This window comes from Falco peregrinus, chromosome Z, assembly GCF_023634155.1.
Source record: "Falco peregrinus isolate bFalPer1 chromosome Z, bFalPer1.pri, whole genome shotgun sequence".
NCBI lineage: Eukaryota > Metazoa > Chordata > Aves > Falconiformes > Falconidae > Falco > Falco peregrinus.
The window spans coordinates 45970000-45993765 of record NC_073739.1 but is presented as its reverse complement, the minus strand read 5'-3'; the positions used below and the strand labels follow the sequence as shown (position 1 = coordinate 45993765).

Genomic DNA, 23766 nt, shown 5'->3' with positions numbered 1-23766 from the left:
AGGTGGGCTCAAGGCACTTTTTTGTGTTTGAGGTAGTGTAATGAAGAAGATAACGGCAAGCTGTGAATCTTGCAGAGCGTGACCTTGATTTGATTGCCAGAACAGCACAAATACAGTAGACCCCTCAGATGTCTGGAAGATAGAACAGAAAGCATTTTGAGTCATCAAAGTTGTTAAACTGTTCCCAGGAGACTGTGAGAGTAGCTGTGTGTCTGCTGCCAAGCCTAGACTTAAGCACTAAAAGCATTTTCAGCTTATGCTAATCTTGTGTGCTCAAGCAGAGGGAGCCTAGGCACTAGCAACTGTTAATGGCCTCAGGGGTTTTGATCATCTTGGATTTTCTACTGGTCACTGGGAGAGCAGCATAAAGGAGGCTTGGTGGCAGTGAGGAGAGGCACTGGTTTGTAGTTTTATGACTGTGTCAGTGATTTTAAATGTTAAGAGTTGGAGATCTCAGGGATGCCTGGTTTTGACCATTCCTCTTAGGAGTGCAATTAGAGGAGGAGGAAAAAATGATCCATATTACTAATTTCCCTAGAGGACAAAGTACATGTGAAAATGGTTATTTTTTTATAAATACCCAGTACAGGTAAGTTAATGAAGTGCTGGGGAGGGTTCAAAGACCAGAGCAATTCTTGGAGGTGCATGGTGATAGGACAAAAGGCAATGAGACCAAACTTCAACAAGGCAAATTCTGCTTAGATACCAGGAAGATGAAAGGGAAGAACCAATAGATGTCATACAAGCGTCTCTGTGGCTGGAGATATTCCTTGGGCAATGTGCTGAGCAGCTGTCTTTAAGCTGACCCTGTACTGATCTGGCGATTGGACCAGGTATCTCAACAGGTTCCTTTGAATCTATTATTCTGTGATTTTATGATGGTACAGCTTCAGTCTAGACAGGCCCTGTCATGGCTGATTTCTGTTTATTTGTACGGTATGTGGTTATATGTAAAGAGCGTTTCACATGCTAGCTGTAAAGACCAAACAGTAAAGCATGGCAGCATGTCTGGTGAAAAATTGCTCAGTTTTGGCCACATGGAGATTTAGCTTTTATGCTTATTTATGAAGGATACTGTTTTGTAAGGCAGGATATAGAGCCAGACAGTAATGATTGTTCTTTAATTTTGTTGGCCTATGGTAGCTGTGCACCTCTAATTTTTGTACACCTGGTATAGATGTATCAACTTAAATTTCCTTTGGTTAAAAAGCAAACGTTGATTATTCATTCTGTACTTCTCATATTTTTAGATTTTGAAAAATTTTACATCTGTTCATCTCTCCTATGTGGAATTGAAGCAAATGGGACAGCAGCAGATTGGAAGTTACCCTGTTCACTTTCACCTTTGTGGGGATGTGGATGAAAAAGGAGGTTATAATTTTAAGACTTACCTGGAAGGTCTTTCCATTCATCACTGCTTTTCCAGATGTGTGACTGTTCATGCAACTAATGGCTTGCTGGTAGGTAAAACATACTGTGGTGAAGTAAATGTTGTAAAGAGCATTCAGAGCAAAAATAGTCCCCTCCCTTCACGTTTAATGCTTGGCAATGCTGCTTTTTTTTTTTTTTTTTTTTTAAATTGCAACAAATAAATGAAAAAGCGCAAACAGTAGTTTATTTTGAACAGATTTCACTGTTCTGTTTTTTTCAGACCTTCCAAGACAGCTAAGCTCTCCAGACATGGTAGTGTGTTTATAGGTGATAAATAAAACTACACTTGGATTGTCTGAACTGCTGATAGTGAAGCTTCACTCTGCAGCTGTGCCAAGATAGTAAAACTAGATGGTACTTGTCAAATAAATCTCAGTGAATGCTATTGGTACTGACCAAATGAACTTGTTTTTCTGCAGATAAAGGACACCATTGGCTATGACACACTAGGTCACTGTTTCTTCACAGAAGATGGCATTGAGCAGAGGAATACTTTGTTCCACAACCTTGGGCTAGTCACAAAACCAGGCACTCTTCTTCCTACAGATAGAAACAGCAGCATGTGTATTGGTATTAGGGATAAAGTGTATGGAAGTTATGTCCCAGTGCCAGCCACAGACTGCATGTGAGTATTTTGTGGTGAAAAAGTAAAACAAGTCAGCTGCAGCAGTTAAACTGCTGATGGGAACATTTTTATGTATCATCTAATGAATGCAGACACCTGAACTGTAGTTCATATAGTAGGGGTATTAAAAAAAATAAATTTAAAAAATCAGTGTTTAGTCTGCTATTAAAGAAAAAAATCAGTTGTTTTGTAGGAAGATTGTTGTTTCTTATGATACTTGTTCAACAGACTTTTAAGGCTGCATCTTCTGTGTAAAGGCATGCACGGTCTCAAGTTGTCAGCGTTAGTTTTTCTGCATATTGCTAACCTCTGGTAGAAGCTTAAAACAATTTATCGTTGCAGGGAGTATCTGAACAACATGAAATAAAATACTGTGCATTGAACTAAGAAAATAAGCATTTCTGACTTCTATAATGTGGGGGGGGTCTGTGATTTTTTTTTTTTTTTTAATTTCATGTGCGAAGTAGTGACTTCAGCCATCACTTTAGCTTTTTCTGATGTGCTTATTATGAAGGGGAGATACTTCTGTAGGAGCTAGAGCTTTTCCATAATAACTTCTTTCTGAATAATATTTCAGGGCAGTTTCAACATTCTGGATTTCTCATCCCAACAATCATCTTATAAATAATGCAGCAGCAGGTTCACAGGTGAGGCATATGGATGTAATTCAACACAAACTACTCATGCCACTGGTGTTTGTAAACCTGTAACATTTATACTGCCAAAAATACATACATATTTCTTTTTTATGTATGAGTATGTTATTTTTATGTTTGGCAGTATATTGACATTACAAGTGCAGGGTTTTCTAGGTATGCATTTAAGAGATGCCAGAAATCTTTGTTCTGACTGGAACAGAGGAGTTTTCTTCCTCTGTAGTTAATAGACCTGACAATAATGTCCATGTATGTATGTAGAAATAAATCGTTTTATTTCCAAAGAACTAGTGCATTTCATATTAGGGCCGCGGTATTTTCTGTAGCTTGTCAGGAGTTTACTGTGTAACTATTCTGCAAGATTTGTCTTCATAGCTGTAGTCACTGGAGAATGAAAAATTACTGTAAAAAAATCTTCATTGTGTAAGAAAGAGCTAAACCACTTTTATTGTCAGTCATTAGTCATTTGTTTCCCATCAGTGACTGCTGGTATGTTTTCACTTGTTGTGAACCTTATATTAGTGCAAATCTCTTGTCACAGCTGCTTGTGAAGTAAATCTGAAGTGGGCTGGAGTCTATTCTACTTCTGCATTGAATGAGAGGCCGAGATGAGCATGGTTTTGTGCAGATTTTCCTGAAGACATCAGTGGGAATGGAAGATAGGAAAGATTCTTGTGGTTTCAAAGGCTCCAGTGCTAGATACAGACTATGAGTTGTGTCAGTGTGTTCTTAGGCACCCAATAAGTAATAAACTGTTATTGACAGAACAGGATTCAAAATTTTAAATGAATTTAAATACCTAGAGTATAAAAAATTTAGAAAATTTTGTTTGGCTTTTTGTGTCAGCCAGCTTTTTTTTTTGCTTTTTTTTTATTGACAAACTCTTCTGACTGACTGTCTACCACTAGGAAGGATCTGGACACACTTATGAAATCAATTTTTCTCTTCCCCATGTAATGTCCTCCCATTTTGCCTGCTTTATGTAATATATCTTCAGCTTGTTTTAGCATTGCAAGCTAAGTTAAAAGAAACAGCTTCCTTGATCTGGTGCTTAAAACCTGAAAGGTCTTTTTCTACCTACAGAGTGTATCCCAGTAAATGTCACTTCCTTTTGTTACCAGAATGTGCATGGTCAGACTAAGCATGTATGTTATGAAGTTTTGCTGCTCTTGCATGAATGTAAACATATCAATATAAAGGGACTACAGCTTATGTTTCAGAAACAGAATCAATAGAATGTTTTAGGTTGTAATACTTAACTGTGTTGGTGCAAACTCTGCACTATAGAGCTTTTGCTGGTATAAAGTAGTAACAATTCACAAGCAAACAAAATAATTCCATTGCCCTCCCACCCCCTGCAGCTCCTTCATGGCACAATGAAGCCTGTTGTAAGCTTCATAGATGTTTCTTTTATTGGAGCTGTAGCGAGGGGAAGGGGGGCAGGGAACTTTTAATTTTTCTGAATCCTCACAAGTACTTAAGGAGCTTTTAAGTTTATTAAACTTTTCCAAGCATCAGGATGTGTTTTGGAAAAAAATTACTTGAGTCTGCCAAGCACAGAGCTGTATTTAATTATATGTGAAGTAATATTTTGGTATTTTTATTAATGGAACATCCACATTTTCTTTGGAATTGTTAATCACCAGAAATGTCAAAGTGTGTCATCACCATGGATGGGAATATGTTACAGAGAAGCAGAATTTCCAGGACTGCTTGGAAAATGAGTCTGTTCTCAGAGTGAAATGCGTGAACTCCTCTAAGCTGGCTTAAAATTGGCTTTATCCACGTTTCTTGAACAGGAGGATAATGATGATTATTTTTCATGAGATGGAACACTCTGCATGCAGTGTTTCTTTACCTACTGTTTAACCCTTTGATGTGCCTTGTAAAATAAAAAAATAATTGCATGAAGGCATAGAGCATGTGGTCAGGCATATTTTTTCATGTTTGTAGGTATCTGCTGTGCAGCTGCTGTCATGATGCCACCTCTAGTGAACCAAGATATGCTTGAAAGGGGAACTTTTGGGTCTTGCTTAGCAGATAAAGAGCAGGGATGTTGAAGAAGTAGAGAAAATGAACAGATGCTGAAATTATTATTGCATGTTATTGGCACAGTGCTCTGCAACTGGCCAGACTTCTTGATGTGCTTTTTTCCCCTTCTGAAAGCTTTTGTGTGTTTTTTGGCTGTGTCATTAAATTCTGATGTAAGCAGAAATGAACAAACCTTAGTCAGATTGTAACAGTAAGGAGGAGAGGAGGGGCTTTGAGTATTTTACTGTAAATGGTATTATTTATTATAAACAAAGGAAGATCAAGTGCGTGTGATGAAATATAACTGAAATGCAAAAATTACATTAACTCTGATACTTTTCTGGTTTGAATTATTAGAGGATCTTAATTGTGTGGTGTTACATGGCTTCATTGAGAAGCAGAACGCTTCTTAGTGCATATTATGCACTAGACTATAGCCTTTTGCAGACTTCTACTTTCTTACTAGGCAGTTGTTTGGAGACTTTATTTTGAAAAATATATTCCATTGGGCACAGTTGGTTTGGGACATATTCTTATTTGCTTCCTTACTTAAAATATCCAGGTTCAACTTAGCATACACTTATTTTGTAATTAGATCCACCAGCACTGATAGTAGTATCACACTCACTTACAAGGAATGTCATTCTCTCCTTACTTGCAGGATGCTGGAATATGGTATTTGTTCCACAGGGTTGCTACAGGAGATTCTCATAGTTTAGCCATTGAAACCAAGTCAGAGCTTACACCCCTAGGAATCTTCTATAACAACAGAGTTCATTCTAATTTTAAGGTAATGTATTGCCTCATTAAAAAAATAATTAAGTTATTTATTTGTAACTATCCTATATTAGGACTTTTTAGGTCTGTTTACATTTTGAGCTGGTTGGGTGAGGGCTTCATGCTGTTTGAACCGTGTGGTTCTCTCCAGGTATTGGAGAACAGCGTATATTCAGCATGTGTATAGTTTCTTGCCACATTTCAAGTATTTGCTGTGTTTAATAGCCTCATAAGGCACAAACAAGATCAATTAATATTTCTAATGAAATACATTTTCTCAGAAGTAGCATTTCAGATGCTACTCTATTACTGATGGCATTGTTTGCTACACTGAAGAAAGCTGACCCTTGGAGCATCAAAGTTGATTACAGTTGTGATTCATCTAAGAGCTTCCTGGGGTAGCTGTGACTTGTTTCTGAGTCTCTAATATACAGTAACTCAGGTGTTTGCACATGGTGGCATGGTCTCTGACCAGACATTAAGCTTTGAGGTTGCCTTCAGGAGCCTGGCCAATGGCAACATTTTTTTTTTTTGAGGAGATTTCTCAGCCTAGATATAGGCATTCAGCATCGTTTTATTAATGTGACTTTCTCTTTTCCACATTCAGCTAAGTGAAGTTAAAAGTCCTTAAATCAATGATTTCCATTTGGAATCTAGCTGCTCTGTGTGTGTGTGTTTGTGCATATATAATATAAAAATATAATGACATTTAAAAATCCACCTAACTGTGAATATTTATTTGTGTTTAAAGTTTACCTGATAAAGTTCAGGAACACTATTGGATTTTTTTTTTTCCCCAAGTGAAACTGACTTTACTTGACAGTTGGGTGTCTGGGATACTAAGAAATGATGCACTGTTTTATGTAGCGTTTAAGCAGTGTTAATGATGTATTTGGAACTATGGAGAATTTGTTCAGATTGGAACTAAAACAGACTGAATGTAGAAGTGCATTGTAAAGAAAAGGGTTTCAGCTGTATGACTAGTATTATATTTAAACAAGAGTAGCAGTTTGTGTGCTAAAATTACATGTTAAAAAGAGCGAACTACTGGCAGGTCTGAGGATCTACACGAGTAGGAGCACTCAGGTGTAATCATAATTAGGATCAGAGGTGAAAGTACCTGCAGGTAATTGTATATGTAATTCAGGTTAAACAAATGCTTCCCTCTGCTTCTCTTTTCTCAAGTAAATTATTTTATGCTGGATTATAGAGTTTTAAGTTGATGAATCTTGGGCAAAAATGAGCTTCAGTGGTGAAGGTAGTTTAATTTTAAAGTGAAACACAAAGCATTTTTCACAGTGCTTTTTTATTTGGTTTTGGTTTTTTTTTTTCAGTTTGTGGCAATATTTTGAATTCACCACAAGATTGGCTTCCAGATTTTCCAGAACAGCATCTGGAAATAAGTATAAAACATTAAATAGTTAGATGTTGTGAAAGAAATCTGAAATGAACTTTAATAATTTGCCATTACTTTTTTTTTAAGTCCTAGGCAATTCTTTTCCTCTGCCCAAATAAGCATACACAGATGCTGTTTTTTCCTTAGAGAGTATGTCAATTAAGGGCAAAGGGAAAGATCTGAATTTCTAATACATGTATTGAATGCAATGTAAAGTTTAAATTAATAAAAAAATTAACGTTTACTCTGTCTTCAGTTTTGGGTAGTATGAATTTTCTTTGCTTGTTTCAGGCTGGTTTATTCATTGATAAGGGTGTTAAAACAACTAATGCTAGCGTTGACGATCCCAGAGAATATCTTTGTTTGGACAACAATGCAAGGTAAAGGATATTGTCTTTCAAGTGAGTGAAAAATGACAAATTTCTGAGATAGCTCTTACATTCACATGAGCAAAACATTTTTTAAAACAATACAACTATCTGTAAATAATAACTGAATAATAAGTCCATATATATTATTTTCCCTCAGTAATTCATCTGTTTTGGGAACAACAGAGCGTGGTGTGCCTTAAAGGACTTGCTGTTTCTTCTGAGCACTTGCTCAGGGTACTTTTCAGCCTCTTAAAATACATTGTTTTAAATGTGTTCTACAGTCATGCTTAAAGAATTTTCTGGAATTGATGCTGAAAGTACAGTCTTACTTTAAAATCTGCTTATAACAATAAGTAATTGTTTAAAAAAAGGCTTGATAGAGCCAAGTAATACATCCACTTGCCTTTCTTACTGCTGAATGCTTCCTGTTGTATGTTCCAGACTTTGAGATCTTAGCTCAGTGGTACATTTTTACTGAAGGCTATTTGCAGAGATAGTACAACCAACCACACTTCTCACTTTGTAAAAGGAAGAAAAAAATAATGGGAGAGTCTAGGAAAATTCCAGGTTATATTGTGCCTTGTTAGTCTTGTCCCGATCTTCAAATAAAATAGCCTGGGATAGTGGTCAATTTACAGTATTGGATAACTGTACCCATCAATACTTTATTGTGACAGCTAAGCATTAAGACTGAAAATAACAGTTCATAAGATCATTTCTGAACAACTTGTGTTTAGGGTGAGGATAGTTAAGTGATAGTTGCCAGATGCAGAGAGGAAAGTTCCTGATTTTGGTGACACTCGAAATGTCATGATTTGGAAATGAAGTTGCTAGTTCAAAGCTTTGACAGAAAACCCATATAACCTTCTGGATTACTTCAGTCATAACAGGTAGTCAAAAGGAAGGTAGGAGGGGCAGAATGCCCTGTGAGAACCTGTAGTGTGTTGACAGGGTATCAACAGAGGACGCGAGAAATTCAGTGCATGAGATGGGGTTCATGTTTCACAGCAGCCGAAGAGGTAACGAGGCACTCTGTAACTACATGAGGCCACTAATCGTACGTGAAACCAAACTGGAGGGGTTTAAACATTAATTGAGGAGCCTGAGACTGTCAAAACCAAACATTCACATGTTCTCCTCTTCCTCTGCTTTTAGGGGGTGAGGTGGGAGGCAGGCAAAGGGCAGATCCACATTAGAGTGCATGATGTATCTTCACCCACTCAAGATGCATTTTTGTAATTTTTTTTTTTTTTTTTTAATGTATTTTTCTCTGGGCAAGTGAAAGCTTCTACCAGTCTTTAATCCTGCTGTCTAAAATAGATTCCAGCCCTAATGTACCAGACCATCCTGGTAGCAGTGCAGAGTGTCTGGTTTGGAATAGAAAAATATCTCAGGTGTGCTCAAAGAAGAAGCGTTCCTCAACATCGAGAGTTTGAAAGATTGGAAGGAGCAGTTAAGACAATCCTCCAGCTTTCTTTTGGACAGTGCATGCCAGCCCTGTGTGTTCTTCCAAGGAGCTTTAATTCCCTCCAACAAACTTTCACATTAATGCTACAGTGCAAGTGGGGAGAAAGTACTTTGGGGAGGACAAAAAAAAAAAAAAAAGGCAAGAAAAGGATATGAGATGCTGCTAAAGAAAGCTCATGGAGATTGAGCAAAAGACTGTGAGAGTTACTAGTAAAGAGTTTTATGTTCCTGCTTCATTATACTCTGAAGACACTTTTCTATAAATAAGAGAGCTAGAGTTGCATCTGGTTTTGACTTCTGTCATTCCAAACAGGAAGCAAAGTGCATTTTGCCCATCAGATGAGCATGAGTGTTTATCTTTCAGGCTCTCTCAGCTCAGCATACAAGACACACGTGTAAAACAAACAGTATTCTTATATGGAGTGTTCGGGTTTTTATCTGTCCCAGGTTTCGACCTCACCAAGATGCAGATCCTGAAAAGCCCCGAGTTGCTGCCCTGATTGACAGATTAATTGCTTTCAAAAACAATGATCATGGTGCCTGGGTCAGGGGAGGGGATATCCTCATTCAAAACTCTGGGTAGGTATCCAGAAGCAAACAGCTGCATGTTGTTTAGAAGTTTCCCCTGAAGCTTTGTTTATGAAAGTGCATTACAACGGAGTCATAAGGGAAGATTCATGTATCGTGAGGAACTTCGCAGTATCTAAACTGCTTTAACACCAGCCCACTATTTCAAATGAAACAAATTTATATGTGATTAGATGAGAACGTGCCTTAACTGACAAAAAGAAACTATGTAATAGAAAGTCTAGAAGCTGTTAGAGACAGTAAATTTATACTGAGGTATCTATGGTTTCCCTGAAGTCTTGTGTCCTGCATAAAATATGTAGAAGATTACTTGACTTTTTTTTTAACAGCAATGTTTTTGTAAGAGTTGTGTGGTGATACTGAATTCCATTAATAGAAAAATTCAAGCTTTCTTCAGTGCATAGCAGGATGCACTCTTAGTTTATTGTAGGATAATCCAGAAAACATGACTGAAGCTTTGAACTTTCTTTTAGGTTTGCAGACAATGGAATAGGTTTAACATTTGCTAGGTGAGTACTTCCTGTTAATCACTTCTGTTTTTTCTTGCCTAGAAGCTTATAAAACACACATCTATCAAAATTAACAGGTATACTTAAGCATATAGTTTTATTTTTGGGCCTCATTCTATTTCCAGTGGTACAGATGATGTTTTAAAGGATGTAGATTGATGCAGCTGCCAAAGCTTGCACTTTAATTCAGCCTGTGCTTGGCTTACACCACATCTTGCTGCCCTTCCACCAGGAGGGTAATGATTACCCCAGTATCTTTGGTATTGTATGGTTCCTTAGGCAGTTTTGATTTTCCTTCTGAACAGTTGAGAGACTAATGGAAAAGGGGATGAACATTTAAGAGGGGGCAGAGTCTAATAAAAAAGAATCGGGTAACTTCGGTAGTAAGCCAAAGTTGCTGCCCTTTAGATTATGACAAACTGGTTCTGGGATTGCAAAAGTGGGGTCTAAAAGAGTGCTGTGCTACAAGGGAGACAGAAAATGTAATGCTGTGCTAATGTTTCAAATAGCCTGTAATACTGTTAATCATTAAGTTTATTGTTCTGTGTGTTGTAAATGAAGTCTGGGCTGCTTTAGCAGGACTTTTACAGAACTAAAAGTAGGACTATGCCTTGGCGTGTTCATCTGCTAGTAAAAGCTTATCTCTGACATTGCTTTGATAGCGATGGGAGCTTCCCAAATGATGAAGGTGCCAGCCAGGAAGTATCTGAGTCACTGTTCATAGGTGAGAGCAAGAATTACGGGTTTCCAGGTGGCCAGAACAAATATGCGGGAACTGGAGGAATAGACAACAAGGCGCGCACTCTGCCTAGAAATCGGTAAGTATGTTATGAATGAAGGAGGTAGAAGTGATGTAACACACATTCTCTGTATCACATGTAAACACCCTTCTTGCTTGAGCTGTGAGAGATTGGGACTTTACTGAAGGTGACACTTTCTTTTTAACACTTTCTGTACACTTTTGCCTTTTTACTGAGTCAGTTTTCATCTTGTGCTACCACAGGTCACTTTTCTGTAATGATTGATGTTATCCTACTTAATGAAAGCTTAGTCTTAAGCAACATTTATGCCTGGAAGAGTGAAAGGAAAAGCTTTCTGGTAAAAGGATTTCAGGGGTCAGTTTAGGACCTGAAGCTACAGTCTTTCTGTGACAAATCCCAATATGTGACCATGTTCCTTTTCTTTTCTCTCTGGCTTGCTGTGGTGCTTGTTTAATGTAGTGCAAAGTCCTGCCCTTGCCACAGAATAGGAAAAGAGGGTGAGGTATGTCTAGGCTGCCCTGGTGTTTTTTGCTGCTCAGCCATTTAGAGGGAAGAAGTTAATGTGACGGTGATATATGAGATACTCAGTCTAGTTGAGCAGGATCACAGAACAGTTGAAGTTGGAAGGGACCTCTGGAGGTCACCTGGTCCAACATGCCTGCTCAGGAAAGGCCATCTAAGAACTGGTCGACCAGGACCATGTTCAGGCAGCTTTAGTATATCTCCAAGGATGGACACTCCAAAACATCCCTGGGTAACCTGTGCCAGTGCTCAGTTACCCTCAGAATGACAAAGTTTCTCCTTATGTTCAGGAAGGACCTCCTGTTTTTCAGCTTGTGTCCCTTGCCTCTGGTCCTGTCACTGGGCAGTACTGGAAAGAGCTGTTGTCTTTGTCTCTGTTGTCTTTGCACCCTCCTTTCAGAGATTTTTACATATTGATGAGATTCCCACCTGAGCCTTCTCTGCCCCAGGCTGAACAGTCTTGAGATCTCCCAACATTTGCTCCTGTGAGAGGTGTTCCACGCACTTCATAAACTTTGTGGCCCTTTACTGGACTTCCTCCAGTAGCTCCATGTTTGTCTGTACTGGGGACAAGCACTGTAGGTATGGCTTCACCAGTGCTGAAAAATGGGAAGGATCACCTCTCTCTCTCTGTTGGCAATGTTCCTTCCAGTGCAGCCCTGGGTGCCATGTGCCCCTTTGGGGCAAGGGCACATTGTTGGCTTATGGTCAAGTTGGTCTGTCAGGAGCCATAGTTCCTTTTCACTGGTGTATAGAATTGTTCCTCCATAGGTGCAGGAGTTTGCATTTCCCCATGTTGAATCATGACTTTCCCATCTGCCCATTTCTCGAGCCTGTCGAGGTCTAGCTGGATGGCAGTGTGACCCTCTAGTGTATCAGCTGCTCTTCAAAGTTTTGTGCCCTCTGCAAGCTTCCTGAGAGTATACTCAGCCCCATCATCAAGATCACTGTTGAAGATATCGAACAAAATTGGACCCAGTATTGATCCCTGGGGTGCACCACTGGTTACTGGCCTTCAAGCCGACTTCATGCCACCACCTCTGGGCCCAACCATTCAGCTAGTTTTAAATCCACCTCGCTGTCCTCTCGTCCAGCGCATACTTCATCAGGAACTTACGGGACACAGTGTCAAAAGCCTTACTGAAGTTTAGGTAGACCATGTGCACTGCTCTCCCCTCAGCTACCAGGCCAGTCGTTTCATCACAGAAGTTTATCAAGTTGGTCAAGCATGACTGCTCCTTGGTGAATCCATGCTGATTACTCCTGATGATTTTCTTGTCCTTATTGTGCCTTGGTTTCCAGGTTTAGCTCCTGCATTACTTTCCCAGGGGTCAAGCTGAGGCTTACCAGCCTGCATTTCCCTTAGGTGTTCCTTCTTGAAGTTAGAACTGATATTTGCTTTCCTCCAGTCTACAGGCACTCTCCCAGCTGCCGTGGTCAGGTGATATTCTCCTGCTGTATTTCCTGGATTGGGAAAGGGACATATTTGTGAATGGACAGCAATAGCTCTTCTAACAGGAGAATTCAAAAGAATGGAGGATTTTTTGACTCCTTAGATAAGTGCAGAAACAAGATTTTGTTTAAATTTAATCCACAAGTGATTCTCTTAATGTCACTTGATTCCTCTGAGAGGAAATTTATTTATGACACAGATTCAAGCTTTTTACGGGTTATGTTACAGAATGCTGTAAATACTTGCTTCCATTAACAGGACATTTCCAATCAGAGGCTTTCAAATTTATGATGGACCTATTCACCTTACCAAGTGCACATTCAAAAACTTCGTGCCAACTCCAGACAGATTTACCAGTGCAGTTGGATTCTTGATGAAAAATCCATGGCAGATGACACCAAAAAACAACATTTCTCTTCTGAAGTTTGGTCCGAACGTAAGTTTATTACAGGCTTTGTTTTATTCTTGCAGGTTACTTTTTTTTTTTTTTTTACCTGTATTTAAAATAAGTCTCTAGGGCCCTAGGTCATCTTTTCCATGCATCCCTACCCCAGAGTTTCTCTCTTGGGTAGAAGTCACCAAGGTGTATCCCTTATCTCCCAAGCAAAAACTAGTACCAAGAGAGATGTTGGGTGTGTTGCCATAATGATCTCTTTCATGGCTAATGGTAAAGCTGAAAGAAGATTTTTGTAAGGTTTGGTGTATCCTTAGTAATAAATTTTCAGTTACAAATATTAGCACTGTTCAGAAGCAAGAGCTGATCTGAGACTTACTAAAAGTCAAGATGTCTGTTTTGCAAGATCCCACTGTCCTTAACATAAGTTTTTTTAATCAATTTGTCACATTCCTGTGTTTCTGTAGGTGTGCATGTTAGTCCGTGCTTCGCTTGGAGAAAAAAAATGAATATTTTAATTGTTGTTGCCAGGTTTCTTTGAAAGTCTTCTTTGGAAAGCCTGGTCCTTGGTTTGAAGAAGGAGATCTGGATGGTGACAAGAACTCAATATTCCATGATTTAGATGGTTCAGTGACTGACTACAAGGATACCTATGTGGGCAGAATGGATAACTACTTGATTCAACACCCCAAATGTGTTAATATCACAGAATGGAATGGAGTGGTTTGCAGTGGAACCTATGCACAGGCTAGTAGTCTTGCAGCTTTTTGACTGGGGCAAATCTACAATATGAGCAACTTCTGGAGGCGGGGGGGTGTAAGAACTACAAAATTACCTATCTTTGGACTTCATAATTCCTTGGTGTTTTAAAAATATTTTTACACATATTACACTTTACAGCCAGTTACGTATATCATGTTCCTTTCAGCACACTAGCTGGGAGTACAGTATTAGATGCTGCAAGGTAAAACCAAATGTGTACGTGTGCCAGGAGTTCTACGTTGCAGCTCTATCTACTAGAACATTTTTGTGTTGGAAGTGTTTTTCTTCCACTGGAGTTCTGTCTGTGTTTTTTCCACAGAGAGGGTTTTAAGGGTCTTTTTTTTTTTAAATACCACCTTCTGAATACAAATCTCGCATAGGTTTCATTTCCATTTTGGTTCCCATTCTGTATGAGTTTGGCCAAGTACCATAGTTGATTATCTTTCTATTTTCACACCCACCTCCACCCCACCCCCTTTTTTTTTTGTCTGTTAAAATCAGCAAAATCTACAGTGGTTTTTCAAATAGGGCTCTTCTTCAGAAGTTATTCATGTATGGCACAACTCAGAACATCAAATTGCAGTGCTCTAGCTATTAACATGCTAATTATTCTTCACTATTTCATTTCCTTTTGCATAGTGTCCAAATCTTTCCTCTTTCTTTTCATCCTCCTTAACATCTTACAGGTTTACATCCAAACCTGGAATGGACAGAATCTTTCTATGACTATTGTACGAGATGAGTACCCAGCCAATCCCATGGTTCTTCGAGGTATTAATCAGAAAGCTGTCTTTCAGCAATACCAGCCAGTAGTGATGCTCCAAAAGGGCTACACAATACATTGGAATGGAAAAGCTCCAAACGTCACCTATCTTTATCTCATTAACTTTAACAAGTATGTTTATTATCTTTCATGTCATTGATCCGTAAGGCAATACTGAAGTGATGTCCTGCAGAATTAACATGCATGAGAGTTTGCAACCATCAGTAAGACTGGATCTTGGGTTGGGTTTTTTTTCATAATTACAAGTACTAAAGTATGAAATGAAAGAGTTTAAGTGGTAGACCTGCACTGAAGTTAAACTTTTGTCTGGTACGATGTTGTTAAGGAAACCCCTTTGGACAAGAAAATGTACAAATAGTGAAGTTGAGCAGAACTGGAGCTGGATAGTTTATTTAGCATTCTTGATTTTGTTGTCAGATAAACTTACTTGATTTTACACTTTAGACATTTAATGTATCCTGAAAGTATCAAAGTTACTATAATGAAACACTGTGTAGAGAGTGGAAGAAAGATCTGGTTGAGGGTTTGGGAGCTCTTTGCGTTCCTGTTACTTTGTGCGTATTGTCAACTAAACTGTTCCTATGGTGACTCATGCATCTTATTTTGTTTTCAGGAATGACTGGATTCGTGTTGGTCTTTGTTATCAACCAAATACAGATTTTGTTATAGTATTGGAAACCTTTCAAAGGCGGTCATCTGCTCTGTCAAGCAAGATAGAGCGCTACATGCCTGTATCTTCAATGATGGAGCTGGAAAAGAGTCGATCAGACAGGAAGTTTTACTTTGACAACAGTACTGGGTAACTCCTTGTAACTTGACCCTATTGGAAGATGCTGTTTAACTTTAAAAGGTGCAGTTTGATACTGTTAAAAGCAACTGATTGAGACACCTGCATAAGAGGAAAGCTGCTGCAGAGGAGACTAAAGCCTACTTGAAAGAGTATATGACTTTGAGTCTCCCAAATACAGTGGGTGTCATTGACATACTTTCCCAAGAGTGCTACAGTTGCCACAGATATTTCCTACCTTGTGCCTGGCGAAAATGTGGTATCTGGTGTGCTGCAGAGCACTGACTTTCAGGAAGTAACTTCTAAGTCTTTAAAGAAAATTAGTGCCTCCTAGAAATATCCCAGAATTTTTTAAGAAAATTTTAAGAATGTATTTGTGAAAATCCTAATCCACTTCCAACCTTCTTGAAAGTACTTAAAAGTCCTAGTCTCTCTTTCAAGAGTATTTCTGACAAGAGTCCATTGAGATCCTTCTGAGAGGTTTAAGATATGGTCAACTTGGAGTAAATAAGTCCTACATATGTTGTTCGTGTGTTTTTCAAATGTTGATCTTTAACTTAGAATTTGTTCTCTTATTTATTTCATTCCCACATCTGCTACTTTGTCTGTCTGTAGTAAATACACAGATAAATGTAGCTTTTGAGAAGACATTCAAGTTTCTTTTGTCTAAGAGCTACAGTGATAATGATCGAATATATAGCAGCAGAAGTACCAGTCTCTGTGTACGTGAAAATCAATGACTGCTATCCTCTAAATTGCATTTCCAGGCATTTGTAACAGTACAATTACATTGTCCAGTGCTGGTGGGTGCAGCTGAACATCCAAACAGTTACTGCTGGGTATCTGCAAAGATCTATGATCAAAGAAAACATTTATGCTCTGCAGTTTCTTTTTTGTTTCCTGCAAGCCACTGATTTGAGGAGTGGTTGTTCTTTTCAAAGCATACGTGTTTGTAATGATGTCTCCTTTAATTGTTGGGAATTTCAAATATGTCAGTAGAAACTTCCTAACTCTAAATAGTAAATACTTTGGAGAAGTGTGAACAATAGTACAGAAGTGAATACTGTAGTTCCTCTGCTTCTGAAAGTCCTGAAATATAGCTGTTAAGGTTTAACATAAATACCTATCTTTCCAGCAACTGATCTAGATTATTTTTCCCCCTTTTGTGTAGATTACTGTTTTTATTTCTTCAAGCCAAATATAATAGGGATGGTCACAGTTATTGCTCATCTCAGGGATGTGAAAGGATCAAGATTGTGACCAAAGATTCAGCAAAAGGGATCAGTAACTGCATGTCAAAAGCTTACCCAAAGTACTACCAAGGACCAACGGTCACAAAACAGATGCCGGTAAAAACTACTGTACCATGTACAAAGTGTGGCACAACTCAGGTAAAATAAATTAAGCAAAAACTTTCATGAACTGTGTAGCTGGTATTGCCATCTACTTCCTTTAAGGCAGAATTTCAGTCTTTCAGCACAGGATGATGGTCATGTTGTTAGTCTCCTGTATGCTAGAGGCAGGGAGTCTCTTGTAGCACAAAGGTTTCAGTTTTTGTTCCTTGAAAAATACTGCTTCACCTCTGAGTGCTACAGAGAAGGGACATAGGTAGGTCTGGTGTCTTGTACTATAGTATTGTCTGTATTACATGTAGGATAGCTCAGCCACAAAGATCTACATGCTTTTGGCCAAACTTCTTTTTTCAATCTTTGCTTATTAGCATGAACTTGAAGCTGCATTTTCCATTTTATCTATACAAGCTGAGAAAAATATGGAAAGTAAGGAATAAAATGGGTTACACCTATACATCATTATATTTATTAGCTTTGCTAGTACCATAAATAATGGCACCGACAAATGGATGCATTTGTTGGAGCAATTGCCTGGTGTGATTGTCTGGCAGCTGGAAAGCTGCCTGACAGAAAAGGGCCTGGGGGTGTTAATTGACAGCCAGCTGAACATGATCAGGCAGCGTGCCCAGGTGGCCAAGGCGGCCAGCAGCACCCTGGCTGGTACCAGACACAGTGTGGCCAGCAGGGCCAGGGCAGCGATGGTCCCCCTGTCCTGGGCACTGGTGAGGCCGCACCTCGAACGCTGTGTTCAGGTTTGGGCCCCTCGCTGCAAGAGGGACGCTGAGGTGCTGCAGCGTGGCCAGAGCGGGCAGCGAGGCTGGTGCAGGGTCTGGAGCACAAGTCTGACGGGGAGCGGCTGAGGGAACGGGGGCGGTTTAGCCTGGAGAAAAGGAGGCTGAGGGGAGACCTCATTGCTCTTTACAGCTCCCTGACAGGAGGTTGTAGCCAGGTGAGTGTCCGTCTCTTCTCCCAAGTAGCAAGCGATGGAACGAGACGAAAAGGCTTCACGTTGCACCAGGGAAAGTTTTTAGACTGGATGTTAGGAAAAATTTCCTTACTGAAAAGGTGGTCAAGCACTGGAACAGGCTGCCAAGGGAAGTGGTTGAGTGACCATCTCTGGAGGTATTTTAAAGATGTGTAGATGTGGTGCTTAGGGACATGGTTTAGTGGTGGACTTGGTAGTGCTAGGTTAACAGATGATCTCTGATCTTAAGGGTTCTTTCCAACCTAAACGATTCTGTGATAAAGCTTTGAAGACACATGACTATGTGTACTTAACGGGGTTTGTTTGATATCCAGGTGGTATTCACCAGCGATCCTCACAAAAACTACCTCCATGTGCAGATTCATTCATCTGGTAAAAAGGAGTTGAGCAGAGGTCAGCAAGCATTTATTTCTGTAAGTACTCTTTATGGTTTTCTTCTATCTTGCTTTTTGGCAATTTGTATTACAACAGTTGTACCGCTCTACATAATGCTAGACCTCACTTCACGTGAATGACAAGCATTGATTCCTAGTTTAAAAACCAAACAGTCAAAAAGATGATGCGTTAACCTTGGAAAATGAGACTCCAAAGCTCCATTTTGTATTCTAATCCATTCCTGATGGGAGTGAAAATTGTACCAGTAATGGAGAGTTTAAAATCTTCAGATTGATGCTGAAATCTGGATGAGTGTACATTTATTGATGGCTGCTTTGGAAAAAAAACCCACACCCACCAAAACAAAAAAAAAAAAACCCCAAACACCAAACAACCTGTTAGTTGAATCTGTGTTGAAATTATTTTTGCAGTAACGGATTGGTGAGTTTATAAGTGATTCAAGCCATTAAGCTTTGCTAAAAACCCTTAAAATAGCAATTACTAAAGAATCCATAGAGATTTCTGTATTTGTTCTGAGGCAGTCCTGATAAGCCTAGTGATGTGATACTGTATAAAAAGTTGTTTACTTTGACTTTTCTGTTTGGATGCTGAAGGAGACTTGCACGTGATGCTGAAACAGTGTTTGCAGGCCTTCTGACACCACAAAGCTTAAAGTCTGTATGTGGCTTACATTCCACAGCATCAGTGCGTTAGCTTGGTTGAAATAGTAAAACTTATTTAGACAGAAATTTAGCACATGAACAGTGTAACCTTAGCAGCTGCAAACTTCTGTGGGAATGTGTGTGCCATATCCAAAGCAGTAAGAGTGCTGTAGGAAGAAACTGGGCTGGAACAGGGCTGCTGCAGAGATGGATTAACAGTACTATTGCCAAGGAGTCCAGGTGGTTCAGTACCTGAATTCCGGCTTCCCAAAGCAGGAGTGATGACTGAGGCAGGTGGTAAGCCACCTGAAATGTACAGTCCCCTTGTAGAAGCCAGGAACTGAAGACTCCCATGGAATTTCAGAAGTCCCCCTGAAAGCTTCTCCTCAAGGGGGAAAATTAGGAGATACTAGGGAGAAGCATTATTTTTAAGGAAATTAGTACACCACTGTGTCTAAACTAGATGAAGATTAATGGAGTGTGTTAGAATTGCTGTTGGATTCACACTAACTTTAAGAAAGCAAGAAAAAGTTGTTTTCTTTTTTTCTTCTCCCATTCAGGTCAACGACACTATGTTTTCCTTCAAGGATAATGGTATACTTACTGTTGTAGTTGATGCCTGCACTGGCACAGTATTGGGAAATAAATTATTTTCTGGAGTAGACATTAAACGTGTCAATGGATATTTAAAATCTGGAATTCCACAAAGGTAGTGTAATGACCGTTTATTTCTGGTATGTCCTGTAAGCTGTAGCTCTGCTCTCTCTCAAGGATTTAAATAATGATGTCTGCACAGAAGCACTGGAAGTGAGGAAACCGTGTATCTTAAGTTGAGGGGAAGAAGAAACATAGGAGCCTTTTAACAGACATTTAGCCTTATTTGAGGGGACAAAGCAACTCAGATCTTGAACACTTACAATTTTCCAGTGTTAACCTGTCTCTCACCACAAATTATTTTTTTTTTTTTTAACTAAACGTCTTGTAATAACACTTCTTTGCCTAAACCAGTAACTTTTTGGTTAATAAGTTTACTTGAGGACACTGGCAAGAACTATGTGACAAGATCATACTGTTTTCTCCCTATCTAGGGAGAAAACCACTTATCATCAAAGAAAGATAGTTAGTGTCAGAAAATCTGCAGTCTAATATACTAAATTTTTGTCAATATCAAAACTTGATTTTTTATATAAAATATTAAACAATATTTAAATAACATTTTCTAATAACTTTGAGGTTAAATTTAAAAGTCAGTTTTAAAAAAATAATTATAGGTGGGTGCTTTTCTAGGTACTGCTTTCAGAGAGGTTTGACTGTTTTCATGTCACGAAATGACATGGCATGAGTACTCTTAAGCAAGTGCACTATGAGGCCAGCTAGCTGTAAAAGCATATAGTAGCGTATTAGGAAGACTCCGTGTTTGTAACAGCTGCTGTCTCTGCACCGTTTCTGCTGCAGGTCTGTCGTTCTACTGAGCACAAGAGGTGATGTAGCAATTCCTAATAATTTATCAGAAGCCTTAATGTCCCTGGGGACAGCCAAACCACCTTATCTTCAGAGCAATGGTTGGTAGAAATTTTGCACATTTCTTTGACACCGCCTTGGTCTGTGTGTTTACGTTGGTGTGGTGGGTTTCTCACAGTGTGTGTGAAAATGCAGCTGGGCAGGGATGGTTGCCAGTTGGCGCTGGTGTGGGCTGCTCTGTTGCGGGGGAGGGGGTGGGCAGCCCTTCAGCAGATGGGGTAGAAAACCATTCCCGTTGCCCTGAAAGGCATTGTGTGAAGCTTGTTGCAAGCAGAGAAGTGCCTCGTGGTTCTTTGTGCCTGTGTATTACAGAAAAAGAGGCCCAGGCTTTTTTCCCAAAGCCTGTGTTTTGTGCCTCAGCCAGTGACAGCAACACTGTGCTGGGCTAGTATTTCTTGTAACAGAATCTGGAGGTAGAGATGGGAAGCTGTTGGTATTTGGAGGGATGATCACTTTATAGACCACGTGGGGTGGCTGTCATCCATTCAGGGCCCTGGCAAAAGTGCTGGCTGAGAAAGGACTCATAACTTTCATAAGGGTTCATAACTGTCCTGGTGTTTTCAAAATAAGGTTTCAGAGTACTTAATACTGAATATTGAAAAAGGAAATTGCAAATCAGTATTTCCTTGCGAGGTGCATGTGAAGCTGAGAGCGGATTGATGTCCTGAATAACCTGGGGCTGAGTTTCAGAGGAGCATGCTGTTCCTTCGCAGCCGGTCCTGTGTTGTGCTTGGATGGGCTTGGCTGGTTTGGTAACACTGAGCTGTTTTTGTCACAGGAAGCCTGGCCTTTCTGGGCTTCAGAGGAAACTTTACGCCATCCTGGATTAAGCTGTTTACTGGTCCTGCTGGGCATGGGCTTGTTCAGATAGAAAAGTATATCCCTTTACAACTGGAAGAGTATGGCTGTGCCAGAGCAATCAAAAGCCGACGCAAAGACCTTGAGCTTCTGAAGAAGGCTACACGATCTCATTAAAGACTAAGATGTACATAAAAGCTGGGGGAAAAAAATGTGAACTAACTTATTTTTTAATTTATGGCATTTTAAACTATATTGTTATCCAAGTAAATCATGTTATTGTCTGACAGATATTTGCCAGCATGGACCGCTTGAATGCCAATCTGTGCACCTTCTAGTTGTACAAAATATTAAAGAATTTATTAGTATTTGTATAAACAGGTTTCAGAGATTTTTTAGATGTTGGAATTTACTGTAAACAAGTTCCTTCTGTTTCATGCTCCTTTTCTATGTAAGAGGGTGTTCATAAATGCCTTAAATTTTTGATAACGTGTTGGAGTGCATCTTGGATTACTTGAAAGATTAACATTAAAGTATCCATAAGCATCTTGAATTGGTCATTACAGCTTAGGCATTTTGCCTCAGCTGTTTAGTTTTCCTGGGGGTTTGTTTAGCAATGAGCTCAGTTACATTCTCAGTCTGCTTTCCAAGTTGTTGAAAACCAATTTCCCCTGCGCATGCAGCTGACTCAAGGGGTTTTAACTGCAGCAAAATTTTTACTTTGCTCTATGAAAAATGGAGAGAAGGGATCCAGAGATCCAGCCTGGGGCTGGGTGAGGATTGTGCACCATGCAGCAGAGCTGAACAAGGCTATGTGTACCAGTGTGGCATACAGAGCAGAAAATGACTACCATTCTTTGGTGTCACTATTTACTGTTCACCCCTAAATACACAGGTGTCTGTGAGAGTTACTTCAGTAAACAGCCTGGGTGTTAAGGCTACAATTCAGCTTGACTTCAGCTTTTTCTTTTAAAGCTTTTAGCCAGAAGGGCAAAGCTGAGGTATTGTTATTTTCAGTTTTTTATGAAACTAAGCTTCTAATCTGGCAGTGGGTTTTTGGGGTTTTTGGTTTTGTTTTGTTTTTTTTTTTTTTTGTTTGGTTGTTTTTTGTTTTGTGGTTTTTTTAAGGCTATTGCAACTTTAACTTCTTAGTGAATGGAAGGTGCTCTCAATTTACTCAAGCATGTCATAGCTTTTGCCTTAACTTTGATTCTTTTAATATACTCATGTCATTAATTTCTATTGATTTTATATTAGGTCTGTTTGATTTTTTTTTTTTTTTTGGTTTTGTTGCAGTTATTTGGCCCTTGCTGCAGACAGTGTGAAAATCAGTTAGAAGAACTGAGTCACAGCTGCCCTTTTTCAGGATACTAGTCTTTGAAATTAAGTTTCAGAGACTGTAAAGATATGTTTCATAACAGGGAACAATAGGTGCCATAGAGCTAAAAATGTAACCATAGTTCTCGTAAAACATAGTTCCTTCTTCTTGTATACGTTCTTACTCATTCTAGCTGGTATAATGTATCTGCCATTCAGAGATGCTTTGTGCTTTGAATTCGAAATGGAGTGGCTGTTGGAAATGAACTACGCTTGTCTTCTCCAAAGAAGTTGAAAAACTGTGGGGATTTGTTTTGTGCTTTAAAGGAGAGGAGGCACAGTAGAAGACCTATTATTCTGTTCCATTAAAATATGCTACCTCAGTGCTACAATTAAACTGTCTGGTCTAGTGTAGTTTCTGAAGTGAGAGGGGAGGGGAAAGGAACACAATATGAGAGATACAGTTAACAAATAGATGTCTGATTTTATTTTTATTGTGAAACCAAGCCAAATGGATGATTGTGTATTTTGCAGTTGTTCCGATGCACAATTCCTGTTACATTTTAAAAAAAAAAAAGGGGGGGGGGGGGGGGGGGAAGTGTGTTTTGTTAGGGAGAGATGTGGTAAATATTTAAGTCTAGCTGTAATGTTTGGTGTTACTAATGCAGGGCAATGTGATTTAAATGCTCTGATGTGCAGTAGTCATAGTGTTTGGGGATTGAAATGGTTTTAAGACTTGCGCTGTTCTGTGGGTCACACTCGGCAGAGAAATAACAATGAGGTGGTGACCTTCAGGCTTGTGAAGTCGGCCATTATTTATGAGATTCTGCTGTTCTAAGCCATCTTGTAAAAAATTGTACTTGGAAGTATCAAGGGTGTTTTGATATAGGGGTTACTGATGGAAAACTGGACCTGAAGTTGAAGTGTTGTCTTTTATGTAAATTTAAACACTTGATAAGTAGCATAAATAAATTTTTACATCTGACAAGGCAATAAAATCTTTTGTCTCTTCTGTTCTTAGATCAAGTAGCTTTGTAATGTGTCCTGTATGAATACTGTGAACTATTTTATTTCAAACATCAATAGACCTGTGAAGTTTATGGAGTGTAACCTACTAGTCATTCAGAGACAAGTTGGGAATACTGGGAAAGAAGACACTAATGGTGACTGAAGTTACAGGCCTGTCTCCAAGTCCTGTCATCTTTTAAAGCTGGTCTGAGCTGCTAACTGAGTGTAGTGTGATTTCTGCTTGGTGGGGTCAGCGCGGTATTGGTGTCTACTCGGTGGCATCTTATCCCTGTCTATAACTACCTCATGCGGGAGTAAAGAAGATAAAGCCAGGTTATTCTTGATGGTGCCCAGCAGCGCAGGACAAGAGGCAGTGGGCACACACCGAAATGCAGGCAATAAACATGAAAAACTTCAGCGGAGTGTGTGGTCAA

The 23766-nt window shown here is 39.3% G+C and overlaps 1 protein-coding gene across 5 annotated transcripts in view; it reads left to right on the top strand.

Annotated features, from left to right (window-relative positions):
* CEMIP2 (cell migration inducing hyaluronidase 2) overlaps positions 1-23322 on the top strand; it is a 57567-nt gene extending 34245 nt beyond the window's left edge. For all 5 annotated transcript variants that reach the window (XM_005240666.4, XM_027791298.2, XM_055790741.1 and 2 more), the window contains 17 exons: positions 1251-1460; positions 1851-2056; positions 2634-2703; positions 5405-5533; positions 7208-7296; positions 9202-9333; positions 9816-9851; positions 10514-10669; positions 12846-13023; positions 13513-13728; positions 14430-14638; positions 15141-15326; positions 16486-16705; positions 17966-18064; positions 19249-19397; positions 20144-20250; positions 20988-23322. In XM_005240666.4, coding sequence (XP_005240723.1) covers positions 1251-1460; positions 1851-2056; positions 2634-2703; positions 5405-5533; positions 7208-7296; positions 9202-9333; positions 9816-9851; positions 10514-10669; positions 12846-13023; positions 13513-13728; positions 14430-14638; positions 15141-15326; positions 16486-16705; positions 17966-18064; positions 19249-19397; positions 20144-20250; positions 20988-21184 — 2589 coding nt within the window. In that variant the 3' untranslated portion in view covers positions 21185-23322. The remainder of the gene's footprint in view (positions 1-1250; positions 1461-1850; positions 2057-2633; positions 2704-5404; positions 5534-7207; positions 7297-9201; positions 9334-9815; positions 9852-10513; positions 10670-12845; positions 13024-13512; positions 13729-14429; positions 14639-15140; positions 15327-16485; positions 16706-17965; positions 18065-19248; positions 19398-20143; positions 20251-20987) is intronic.
* Positions 23323-23766: the final 444 nt, after the last annotated feature.